The sequence below is a fragment of the Pseudophryne corroboree genome, chromosome 9 (assembly GCF_028390025.1).
Source record: "Pseudophryne corroboree isolate aPseCor3 chromosome 9, aPseCor3.hap2, whole genome shotgun sequence".
Lineage (NCBI taxonomy): Eukaryota > Metazoa > Chordata > Amphibia > Anura > Myobatrachidae > Pseudophryne > Pseudophryne corroboree.
The window spans coordinates 22,522,840-22,535,811 of NC_086452.1; the positions used below are offsets into that span (position 1 = coordinate 22,522,840).

Here is a 12,972-nt window from a genome sequence, read left to right on the forward strand (position 1 = left end):
TGGCGGCGACGCGCGGCTCCTTATATAGAATCCGAGTCTCGCGATAGAATCCGAGCCTCGCGAGAATCCGACAGCGTCATGATGACGTTCGGGCGCGCTCGGGTTAACCGAGCAAGGCGGGAAGATCCGAGTCGCTCGGACCCGTGAAAAAAAACATGAAGTTCTGGCGGGTTCGGATTCAGAGAAACCGAACCCGCTCATCTCTACTTAAAAGAACTGGAGAATAGTCAGTGTAAAGTAAGAAAGTGTCCCTGAGATGACTGTTCTGTCTTAAGGTTAATAACACGTATCACTGATTTGAAGCCTAACCCCTGATCTCATTGTTCTCCTAGGATGAGAACAGAATCGCTAGTTGCTCAGTACAGTAGCTGGTTACTCGGTGCCTCTACTCTGTATGGTTGTGCACCGTGCACAGACCTGGAGCTAATCACCCGGCTGAGACAGAGTATTCTTCCCCTCCCCCACCCGCGGCACCCACCGCATCCACCAAATCCGCCCCCCACCCGCACCCACCCGTAGCTCCCACACCTGCAGCACCCCCCGCCCGTCCCTCACCCACAGCACTGCCGCCCCTCCCCAACCCCCACCTCTCCCCCCGCTACACCCCTGCACCCTCCACCCCACCCGCACCACCACCGCATCTGCCCCTCCTGCACCCTCGCCCATCCGCAGCACCCCTGCTCCCGCCCCCCCAACTGTGGCACCCCCGCCCCTCCCCCACCAGCACCCCCCCCAACCCTCGGAACCCCCGCAGCCGCCTCCCACCCCAGAACCGTAGCACCACTGCACCCACCCCTGTCCCCCCACACCTGTCCCTCCACCCATGGCACCACGCCCCAACCAGCAGCACACCCCCCCCTCCCCCACCCACGGCACTCCCACACCAGCTTCTCCCCCAGCTCCCCCACCCGCATCACCCCTGCTCCCGTACCCCTACCCCTCCCTTACCTGCAGCACCCCCCCACCCGCTCCCCCCTCACCTGCCCCTCCACCACCCTCAACACCACCACAGCCGGCCCTCCCCAACTGCGGTAACCCCACACCCGCCCCTCCCCCACCCACAGCGCCCTCGGATCCCTTCCCCCATCCGCGCCATCCCCGCACCCGCCCCTGCCCACAGTGCATCCGGACCCCCACCACACCCCCGCAGCCGCCACTCCCCCACCCACAGCAACTCCGGCCCCTCTCCCACCATCTATAGACACCTTCCCCCATTCGCGGACCTACCACACCTTCCCCTCCACCACCCCCAGCACCTCTGGACCACCACCCACAGCACCTCTGGACCACCACCCACAGCCCCTCCCCCATCCACGGCTCCCGTGCAGCCACCCACTGCATCTACATACCCCATCCCGCACCCACACCTCCCCCACCCGCAGCACTTCTACAACCCATCACCCAACCTCCCCCCCCTGCAACCCCACCTCCCCCTATGCAACCCAACTACATCGCCCCTCCCCCACGCACACCACCTCCAGACCCCCTCCTTCATCCACAGGCTCCTGCACCTGCCCCTCCACCACCACCAGCATCTACAGACCCCATCCGCACCCCCTCACGCGCCTGCCCCCCACCCCTGGCACCTCACCCGCAGCATCCCCACACCCACCCCTCCCCGACCTCCGCCCCTCCCCCACCCGCGCAGCAGCACCCCCGGCCCTACCCCGACCGCGGTATCCTCGCACCGGCACCGGCCCCCACCCACCGCAGCAGCACACCTGGCCCGTAACCCCGCACCCACCCCTCACTCATCCACAGCTCCCACGGACTCCCTCCCCCACCCGTGCCATCCCCGCACCTGCCCCTCCCCTGGCTACCGCACATCCAGATCACCTACACCACCCGCAACACCCCCGCACCCGCCACTCCCCCAACTACACCACCTACCCACACACATTTTCTACAGACACCCTCCCCATCTGCGGACCAACCACACCTGCCCCTCCCCCACCCGCAACACCTCTGGACCACCACCCGAAGCACCTCTGGACTCCCTCCACCATCCACAGCTCCCCCGCAGCCACCCCTCCCCCATCCACAGCATCTACATCCCCCATCCGTGCCATCCCACACTCACACCTCCCCCACCCACACCACTTCTGAAACCCATCACCTAAGCTCACCCCCCCTGCACCTCCAAACACACACCCCTACATCGCCCCTCCCACTCACACATCACCTCCATACCCCCTCCTTCATCCACAGTCCCCCGCACCCACCCCTCCCCCACCAACAGCATCTACACTCCCCATCCGCAACCGCCCCTCCCCCACCCGCAGCACCTCTAGACCCCCTCCCCCATCCGCGCCCCCTTTACACCTACCCCTCCCCCACCCACAGCACCTCTGCACCCTTTCCGCCATCCGTGCCCCTGCAACCACCCCTCCGCCACCCGCAACACCTCTGGACCCCCTCCCACACCCACCCCTCCACCACACGTATCACCTCGGACAACATCCGCAGCAGCTACAAGTGATTTCCTGAATCGGGGTGATCAGCGGCACGAATAGGCACCTCACTGAACCCACCCCCTTTCCAAACTCCCCCCACACACACTGAACTTCTGTGAGTATAGTTGCTACCAATGGACATTGGATTAATAAGAAACACTAATACTGTGGCCATTATGTGTCTAAGCCACACTGTTACCTGTGGGCATTGTGTATAAGTGGCGCTGCTACCTGTGGGCACTGTGTGTATAAGCGGCTCTGCTACCTGTGGCCATTGTGTCTACAACCAACCCTGCTTCCTGTGGCCACTGTGTGTATACGTGGCTCTGCTACCAGTGGCCATTGTGTGTAGAACCAACTCTGCTACCCTTGGGCACTGTGTGTATACTAGAGATGAGCGCCGGAAATTTTTCGGGTTTTGTGTTTTGGTTTTGGGTTCGGTTCCGCGGCCGTGTTTTGGGTTCGACCGCGTTTTGGCAAAACCTCACCGAATTTTTTTTGTCGGATTCGGGTGTGTTTTGGATTCGGGTGTTTTTTTCAAAAAACCCTAAAAAACAGCTTAAATCATAGAATTTGGGGGTAATTTTGATCCCAAAGTATTATTAACCTCAAAAAACATAATTTACACTCATTTTCAGCCTATTCTGAACACATCACACCTCACAATATTATTTTTAGTCCTAAAATTTGCACCGAGGTCGCTGTGTGAGTAAGATAAGCGACCCTAGTGGCCGACACAAACACCGGGCCCATCTAGGAGTGGCACTGCAGTGTCACGCAGGATGTCCCTTCCAAAAAACCCTCCCCAAACAGCACATGACGCAAAGAAAAAAAGAGGCGCAATGAGGTAGCTGTGTGAGTAAGATTAGCGACCCTAGTGGCCGACACAAACACCGGGCCCATCTAGGAGTGGCACTGCAGTGTCACGCAGGATGTCCCTTCCAAAAAACCCTCCCCAAACAGCACATGACGCAAAGAAAAAAAGAGGCGCAATGAGGTAGCTGACTGTGTGAGAAAGATAAGCGACCCTAGTGGCCGACACAAACACCGGGCCCATCTAGGAGTGGCACTGCAGTGTCACGCAGGATGTCCCTTCCAAAAAACCCTCCCCAAACAGCACATGACGCAAAGAAAAAAAGAGGCGCAATGAGGTAGCTGTGTGAGTAAGATTAGCGACCCTAGTGGCCGACACAAACACCGGGCCCATCTAGGAGTGGCACTGCAGTGTCACGCAGGATGTCCCTTCCAAAAAACCCTCCCCAAACAGCACATGACGCAAAGAAAAAAAGAGGCGCAATGAGGTAGCTGACTGTGTGAGAAAGATAAGCGACCCTAGTGGCCGACACAAACACCGGGCCCATCTAGGAGTGGCACTGCAGTGTCACGCAGGATGTCCCTTCCAAAAAACCCTCCCCAAACAGCACATGACGCAAAGAAAAAAAGAGGCGCAATGAGGTAGCTGACTGTGTGAGAAAGATAAGCGACCCTAGTGGCCGACACAAACACCGGGCCCATCTAGGAGTGGCACTGCAGTGTCACGCAGGATGTCCCTTCCAAAAAACCCTCCCCAAACAGCACATGACGCAAAGAAAAAAAGAGGCGCAATGAGGTAGCTGTGTGAGAAAGATAAGCGACCCTAGTGGCCGACACAAACACCGGGCCCATCTAGGAGTGGCACTGCAGTGTCACGCAGGATGTCCCTTCCAAAAAACCCTCCCCAAACAGCACATGACGCAAAGAAAAATAAAAGAAAAAAGAGGTGCAAGATGGAATTGTCCTTGGGCCCTTCCCACCCACCCTTATGTTGTATAAACAAAACAGGACATGCACACTTTAACCAACCCATCATTTCAGTGACAGGGTCTGCCACACGACTGTGACTGAAATGACGGGTTGGTTTGGACCCCCACCAAAAAAGAAGCAATTAATCTCTCCTTGCACAAACTGGCTCTACAGAGGCAAGATGTCCACCTCATCATCATCCTCCGATATATCACCGTGTACATCCCCCTCCTCACAGATTATCAATTCGTCCCCACTGGAATCCACCATGTCAGCTCCCTGTGTACTTTGTGGAGGCAATTGCTGCTGGTCAATGTCTCCGCGGAGGAATTGATTATAATTCATTTTAATGAACATCATCTTCTCCACATTTTCTGGATGTAACCTCGTACGCCGATTGCTGACAAGGTGAGCGGCGGCACTAAACACTCTTTCGGAGTACACACTTGTGGGAGGGCAACTTAGGTAGAATAAAGCCAGTTTGTGCAAGGGCCTCCAAATTGCCTCTTTTTCCTGCCAGTATAAGTACGGACTGTGTGACGTGCCTACTTGGATGCGGTCACTCATATAATCCTCCACCATTCTATCAATGGTGATAGAATCATATGCAGTGACAGTAGACGACATGTCCGTAATGGTTGTCAGGTCCTTCAGTCCGGACCAGATGTCAGCATCAGCAGTCGCTCCAGACTGCCCTGCATCACCGCCAGCGGGTGGGCTCGGAATTCTGAGCCTTTTCCTCGCAGCCCCAGTTGCGGGAGAATGTGAAGGAGGAGATGTTGACAGGTCGCGTTCCGCTTGACTTGACAATTTTCTCACCAGCAGGTCTTTGAAACCCAGCAGACTTGTGTGCGCCGGAAAGAGAGATCCAAGGTAGGTTTTAAATCTAGGATCGAGCACGGTGGCCAAAATGTAGTGCTCTGATTTCAACAGATTGACCACCCGTGAATCCTTGTTAAGCGAATTAAGGGCTCCATCCACAAGTCCCACATGCCTAGCGGAATCGCTCTGTCTTAGCTCCTCCTTCAATGTCTCCAGCTTCTTCTGCAAAAGCCTGATGAGGGGAATGACCTGACTCAGGCTGGCAGTGTCTGAACTGACTTCACGTGTGGCAAGTTCAAAAGGTTGCAGAACCTTGCACAACGTTGAAATCATTCTCCACTGCGCTTGAGACAGGTGCATTCCACCTCCTATATCGTGGTCAGTTGTATAGGCTTGAATGGCCTTTTGCTGCTCCTCCAACCTCTGAAGCATATAGAGGGTTGAATTCCACCTCGTTACCACCTCCTGCTTCAGATGATGGCAGGGCAGGTTCAGGCGTTTTTGGTGGTGCTCCAGTCTTCTGTACGTGCTGCCTGTACGCCGAAAGTGTCCCGCAATTTTTCTGGCCACCGACAGCATCTCTTGCACGCCCCTGTCGTTTTTTAAAAAATTCTGCACCACCAAATTCAAGGTATGTGCAAAACATGGGACGTGCTGGAATTTGCCCAGATGTAATGCACGCACAATATTGCTGGCGTTGTCCGATGCCACAAATCCACAGGAGAGTCCAATTGGGGTAAGCCATTCCGCGATGATCTTCCTCAGTTGCCGTAAGAGGTTTTCAGCTGTGTGCGTATTCTGGAAACCGGTGATACAAAGCGTAGCCTGCCTAGGAACGAGTTGGCGTTTGCGAGATGCTGCTACTGGTGCCGCCGCTGCTGTTCTTGCGGCGGGAGTCCATACATCTACCCAGTGGGCTGTCACAGTCATATAGTCCTGACCCTGCCCTGCTCCACTTGTCCACATGTCCGTGGTTAAGTGGACATTGGGTACAGCTGCATTTTTTAGGACACTGGTGACTCTTTTTCTGAGGTCTGTGTACATTTTCGGTATCGCAACCCTAGAGAAATGGAACCTAGATGGTATTTGGTACCGGGGACACAGTACCTCCAACAAGTCTTTAGTTGGCTCTGCAGTAATGATGGATACCGGAACCACGTTTCTCACCACCCAGGATGTCAAGGCCTCAGTTATCCGCTTTGCAGTAGGATGACTGCTGTGATATTTAATCTTCCTCGCAAATGACTGTTGGACAGTCAATTGCTTGGTGGAAGTAGTAAAAGTGGTCTTACGACTTCCTCTCTGGGATGACCATCGACTCCCAGCAGCAACAACAGCAGCGCCAGCAGCAGTAGGCGTTACACGCAAGGATGCATCGGAGGAATCCCAGGCAGGAGAGGAATCGTCAGAATTGCCAGTGACATGGCCTGCAGGACTATTGGCATTCCTGGGGAAGGAGGAAATTGACACTGAGGGAGTTGGTGGGGTGGTTTGCGTGAGCTTGGTTACAAGAGGAAGGGATTTACTGGTCAGTGGAGTGCTTCCGCTGTCACCCAAAGTTTTTGAACTTGTCACTGACTTATTATGAATGCGCTGCAGGTGACGTATAAGGGAGGATGTTCCGAGGTGGTTAACGTCCTTACCCCTACTTATTACAGCTTGACAAAGGGAACACACGGCTTGACACCTGTTGTCCGCATTTCTGGTGAAATACCTCCACACCGAAGAGCTGATTTTTTTGGTATTTTCACCTGGCATGTCAACGGCCATATTCGTCCCACGGACAACAGGTGTCTCCCCGGGTGCCTGACTTAAACAAACCACCTCACCATCAGAATCCTCCTTGTCAATTTCCTCCCCAGCGCCAGCAACACCCATATCCTCCTCATCCTGGTGGACTTCAACACTGACATCTTCAATCTCACTATCAGGAACTGGACTGCGGGTGCTCCTTCCAGCACTTGCAGGGGGCGTGCAAATGGTGGAAGGCGCATGCTCTTCACATCCAGTGTTGGGAAGGTCAGGCATCGCAACCGACACAATTGGACTCTCCTTGTGGATTTGGGATTTCGAAGAACGCACAGTTCTTTGCTGTGCTTTTGCCAGCTTGAGTCGTTTCATTTTTCTAGCGAGAGGCTGAGTGCTTCCATCCTCATGTGAAGCTGAACCACTAGCCATGAACATAGGCCAGGGCCTCAGCCGTTCCTTGCCACTCCGTGTGGTAAATGGCATATTGGCAAGTTTACGCTTCTCCTCCGACAATTTTAGTTTAGGTTTTGGAGTCCTTTTTTTTCTGATATTTGGTGTTTTGGATTTGACATGCTCTGTACTATGACATTGGGCATCGGCCTTGGCAGACGACGTTGCTGGCATTTCATCGTCTCGGCCATGACTAGTGGCAGCAGCTTCAGCACGAGGTGGAAGTGGATCTTGATCTTTCCCTAATTTTGGAACCTCAACTTTTTTGTTCTCCATATTTTATAGGCAGAACTAAAAGGCACCTCAGGTAAACAATGGAGATGGATGGATTGGATACTAGTATACAATTATGGACGGACTGCCACGGTTAGGTGGTATAAAAAAACCACGGTTAGGTGGTATATATTATAATAATAATACAATTATGGATGGACGGACTGCCTGCCGACTGCCGACACAGAGGTAGCCACAGCCGTGAACTACCGCACTGTACACTGGTTGATAAAGAGATAGTAGTATACTCGTAACAACTAGTATGACACTATGACGACGGTATAAAGAATGAAAAAAAAACCACGGTTAGGTGGTATATATTATAATAATAATACAATTATGGATGGACGGACTGCCTGCCGACTGCCGACACAGAGGTAGCCACAGCCGTGAACTACCGCACTGTACACTGGTTGATAAAGAGATAGTAGTATACTCGTAACAACTAGTATGACACTATGACGACGGTATAAAGAATGAAAAAAAAACCACGGTTAGGTGGTATATATTATAATAATAATACAATTATGGATGGACGGACTGCCTGCCGACTGCCGACACAGAGGTAGCCACAGCCGTGAACTACCGCACTGTACACTGGTTGATAAAGAGATAGTAGTATACTCGTAACAACTAGTATGACACTATGACGACGGTATAAAGAATGAAAAAAAAACCACGGTTAGGTGGTATATATTATAATAATAATACAATTATGGATGGACGGACTGCCTGCCGACTGCCGACACAGAGGTAGCCACAGCCGTGAACTACCGCACTGTACACTGGTTGATAAAGAGATAGTAGTATACTCGTAACAACTAGTATGACACTATGACGACGGTATAAAGAAAGAAAAAAAAATACCACAGTTAGGTGGTATATATTATAATAATAATACAATTATGGATGGACGGACTGCCTGCCGACTGCCGACACAGAGGTAGCCACAGCCGTGAACTACCGCACTGTACACTGGTTGATAAAGAGATAGTAGTATACTCGTAACAACTAGTATGACACTATGACGACGGTATAAAGAATGAAAAAAAAACCACGGTTAGGTGGTATATATTGTAATAATAATACAATTATGGATGGACGGACTGCCTGCCGACTGCCGACACAGAGGTAGCCACAGCCGTGAACTACCGCACTGTACACTGGTTGATAAAGAGATAGTAGTATACTCGTAACAACTAGTATGACACTATGACGACGGTATAAAGAATGAAAAAAAAACCACGGTTAGGTGGTATATATTATAATAATAATACAATTATGGATGGACGGACTGCCTGCCGACTGCCGACACAGAGGTAGCCACAGCCGTGAACTACCGCACTGTACACTGGTTGATAAAGAGATAGTAGTATACTCGTAACAACTAGTATGACACTATGACGACGGTATAAAGAAAGAAAAAAAAATACCACAGTTAGGTGGTATATATTATAATAATAATACAATTATGGATGGACGGACTGCCTGCCGACTGCCGACACAGAGGTAGCCACAGCCGTGAACTACCGCACTGTACACTGGTTGATAAAGAGATAGTAGTATACTCGTAACAACTAGTATGACACTATGACGACGGTATAAAGAATGAAAAAAAAACCACGGTTAGGTGGTATATATTATAATAATAATACAATTATGGATGGACGGACTGCCTGCCGACTGCCGACACAGAGGTAGCCACAGCCGTGAACTACCGCACTGTACACTGGTTGATAAAGAGATAGTAGTATACTCGTAACAACTAGTATGACACTATGACGACGGTATAAAGAATGAAAAAAAAACCACGGTTAGGTGGTATATATTATAATAATAATACAATTATGGATGGACGGACTGCCTGCCGACTGCCGACACAGAGGTAGCCACAGCCGTGAACTACCGCACTGTACACTGGTTGATAAAGAGATAGTAGTATACTCGTAACAACTAGTATGACACTATGACGGTATAAAGAATGAAAAAAAAACCACGGTTAGGTGGTATATATTATAATAATAATACAATTATGGATGGACGGACTGCCTGCCGACTGCCGACACAGAGGTAGCCACAGCCGTGAACTACCGCACTGTACACTGGTTGATAAAGAGATAGTAGTATACTCGTAACAACTAGTATGACACTATGACGACGGTATAAAGAAAGAAAAAAAAATACCACGGTTAGGTGGTATATATTGTAATACAATTATGGATGGACGGACTGCCTGCCGAGTTCCGACTGCCGACACAGAGGTAGCCACAGCCGTGAACTACCGCACTGTACTGTGTCTGCTGCTAATATAGACTGGTTGATAAAGAGATAGTATACAATACATACAACAATATACTACTATACTGGTGGTCAGGCACTGGTCACCACTAGTCACACTGGCAGTGGCACTCCTGCAGCAAAAGTGTGCACTGTTTAATTTTAAATTAATATAATATTATGTACTCCTGGGGGCTCCTGCTATAACAACCTGCAGTGCTCCCCAGTCTCCCCCACAATTATTATAAGCTTTGCCTTTTATACATTGATGTGCAGCACACTGGGCTGAGCTGAGTGCACACAGACTGAGTCACACTGTGTGACTGGCTGCTGCTGTGTATCGTTTTTTTTCAGGCAGAGAACGGATATAGCAGAGAACGGATATATTATATTAAAATAAATAAAAGTTAACTAACAACAACTGCACTGGTCACTGTGGTAAACTCTGTCTGACTCTGCACAATCTCTCTCTCTCTTCTAATCTAATTTCTAATGGAGAGGACGCCAGCCACGTCCTCTCCCTATCAATCTCAATGCACGTGTGAAAATGGCGGCGACGCGCGGCTCCTTATATAGAATCCGAGTCTCGCGAGAATCCGACAGCGTCATGATGACGTTCGGGCGCGCTCGGGTTAACCGAGCAAGGCGGGAGGATCCGAGTCTGCTCGGACCCGTGAAAAAAACATGAAGTTCGTGCGGGTTCGGTTTCAGAGAAACCGAACCCGCTCATCTCTAGTGTATACACGGCTCTGCTAACTGTGGCCATTGTGTGTATAAATGACACTGCTACCAGTGGCCATTGTGTGTATAAGCGGCTCTGCTACCTGTGCCCATTGTGTGTATAAGCGCCTCTGCTACCTGTGGGCACTGTGTGTATAAGTGCCTCTGCTACCTGTGGGTATTGTGTGTATAAGCGGCTCTGCTACCTGTGGCCACAGCACTTTGGTGTCTTATCTACAGTGCATTGCTGTTAGTCATCTGGTACTTCATGATGCAGACACTAGCAGTATATACTACACTATGTTATTCATTGTGCCCTGCGGCCACTCTGCATGCCCTCACAAAGGGCTACGCCCCCTTGACAATCGCACGCCCTTCCCCCTTGCAATATTTACCCACTGGCATAAAAAAAATTTCAGGTAATACTCCATATAATAACAATTATAGCACAGCTGAATTCCGTGCAGGGGTTAACGGGTCGTAGCCTCTTGCAACGGTATTTTCTCTCTAACACCTTTCCTCTCTTTATCCTCTCCCTACCACCCTGACTCTCCCTATCCTTTACCGATCGCACAGCGTTTCTGTACATTCCATTCCCCCCCCCCCCCACGCCTCTCTATCTTTTCTCAACCGGACACCATTTCTGTATGCCCTCTATACTGCCCTGCGTTTCTGATTCTGTTATGTACCGGCCTGCGTATGTTCAAAGGCCAGCAGGGGTTAACGGGGCGTAGCCCCTTCTGACGTGTAGTAGTGTAATTGGCGCCTTGGGGCGGTTATAACACCCCTATTTGTGTGATAGAATGACCCAATGTCAAATAGAATCTTGTTTAGAAAAACAAACACTATGTTCCAAAACACAAAATTTATAAAAATTTATAAAAATTCATCTGATACTATGATGATATAATTGTCCATAAAACATTTCATCCACCATTAACATCCAGTGGTGGTCCACATAAGAGCAGATGTACAAATATTCATTTTGCGAGCTCCTACTTCAAAGATTGTAGGTTGGAGGTCACATCACGCGTTTCGTCTCTTACAGAGACTTCATCAGGGGTATATCTTATTTGAGTAATTAGCCTCAAAAATCAGTGGATTTGTTTTCTCTGGGATACTAACATCGGTAAAAAGTGGATCATCCACTATGAGCATATAGCCAATATTGCCTGCCAATCAGGAAGGATAAAGGTGTGGTGATTATGGAATCGGAACCAACTGGAGATTCATATAATTCTCAACCTGATCAATCTTAAAAATCAGTATGTGGTACTCAGGGAATCAGATTCAGTAGAAGCACTCAATGGTTTTGTACCAATAGTATACTGTGCTGTGTGTCCCAGTATCACAAGTTTTTTGTTATTTATATATATATATATATATTATATATGCATACCGTTTGACTGTACTGTAATCTACAAGAAAAATTGGCATAAAAAAATAGAGTAATACGAATATATTTTTTGTCATATGCTTCTAAACATCAGCCAGCCATCTGTCTTCACTGTATAAACAGAACATGTTAAGTTAATATGTCTCTGCTTAGGAGTCAAGACTGCCAGCCGAGTGCAGAACCTCCAGCACTATCAGCTCGTAGCCCTAGGATGGGAACCAGCGCTTACCGTAGTCAGACAGGGTGCAGACGTTGGCAAACGACAGCAGCATGTCCAGCATGGAGACCGTGTCTGATAACTTATACAGGCAATGGATGTGTTCATAGATCTCGCCCAGAAGCTTGCACACCATCCTGAAAATACATATAGTGAAAAGTCTCATATCCTCTGATCTCATAGTCATAGTCATCTCCCGCAGCCTCCCTAATGGGTAACTCTGAGGAAAGATACTTGTGTGAATAACCCTGAGGACAAAAACAAGATTTTAATACCTACCGGTAAATCCTTTTCTCCTAGTCCGTAGAGGATGCTGGGGTCCACTTCAGTACCATGGGGTATAGACGGTTCCGCAGGAGCCATGGGCACTTTAAGACTTTTCTAGAGTGTGAACTGGCTCCTCCCTCTATGCCCCTCCTCCAGACCTCAGTATAGGAAACTGTGCCCAGGGAGACGGACATTTCGAGGAAAGGATTTACTTTAAAGATAAAGGTGAGATTCATACCAGCTCACACTTCAACCATGCCGCACAACATGGCATTCAACAAAACACATGCCAACGGGCATAACTTATATCAGCAACATGTTGAAAATAATTATAACACAACACCTATGTAAAACAATAACAAAATAACTACTGCAGGTAAAGAACGCACTGGGCCGGGTGCCCAGCATCCTCTACGGACTAGGAGAACAGGATTTACCGGTAGGTATTAAAATCCTGTTTTCTCATACGTCCTAGAGGATGCTGAGGTCCACTTCAGTACCATGGGGTTATACCAAAGCTCCAGTACGGGCGGGAGAGTGCGGATGACCCTGCAGCACCGATTGAC

The 12,972-nt window shown here is 49.9% G+C and overlaps 1 protein-coding gene across 9 annotated transcripts in view; it reads right to left on the reverse strand.

Moving 5' to 3' along the window:
• MSH4 (mutS homolog 4) overlaps positions 1–12,972 on the reverse strand; it is a 344,804-nt gene that overhangs the window by 94,727 nt on the left and 237,105 nt on the right. For all 9 annotated transcript variants that reach the window (XR_010186549.1, XM_063939054.1, XM_063939055.1 and 6 more), the window contains exon 14: positions 12,152–12,276. Coding sequence is in view for 8 of the 9 variants with exons in the window: in XM_063939054.1 (XP_063795124.1) it covers positions 12,152–12,276 (125 nt within the window). In the remaining variant the exon portion in view is untranslated. The remainder of the gene's footprint in view (positions 1–12,151; positions 12,277–12,972) is intronic.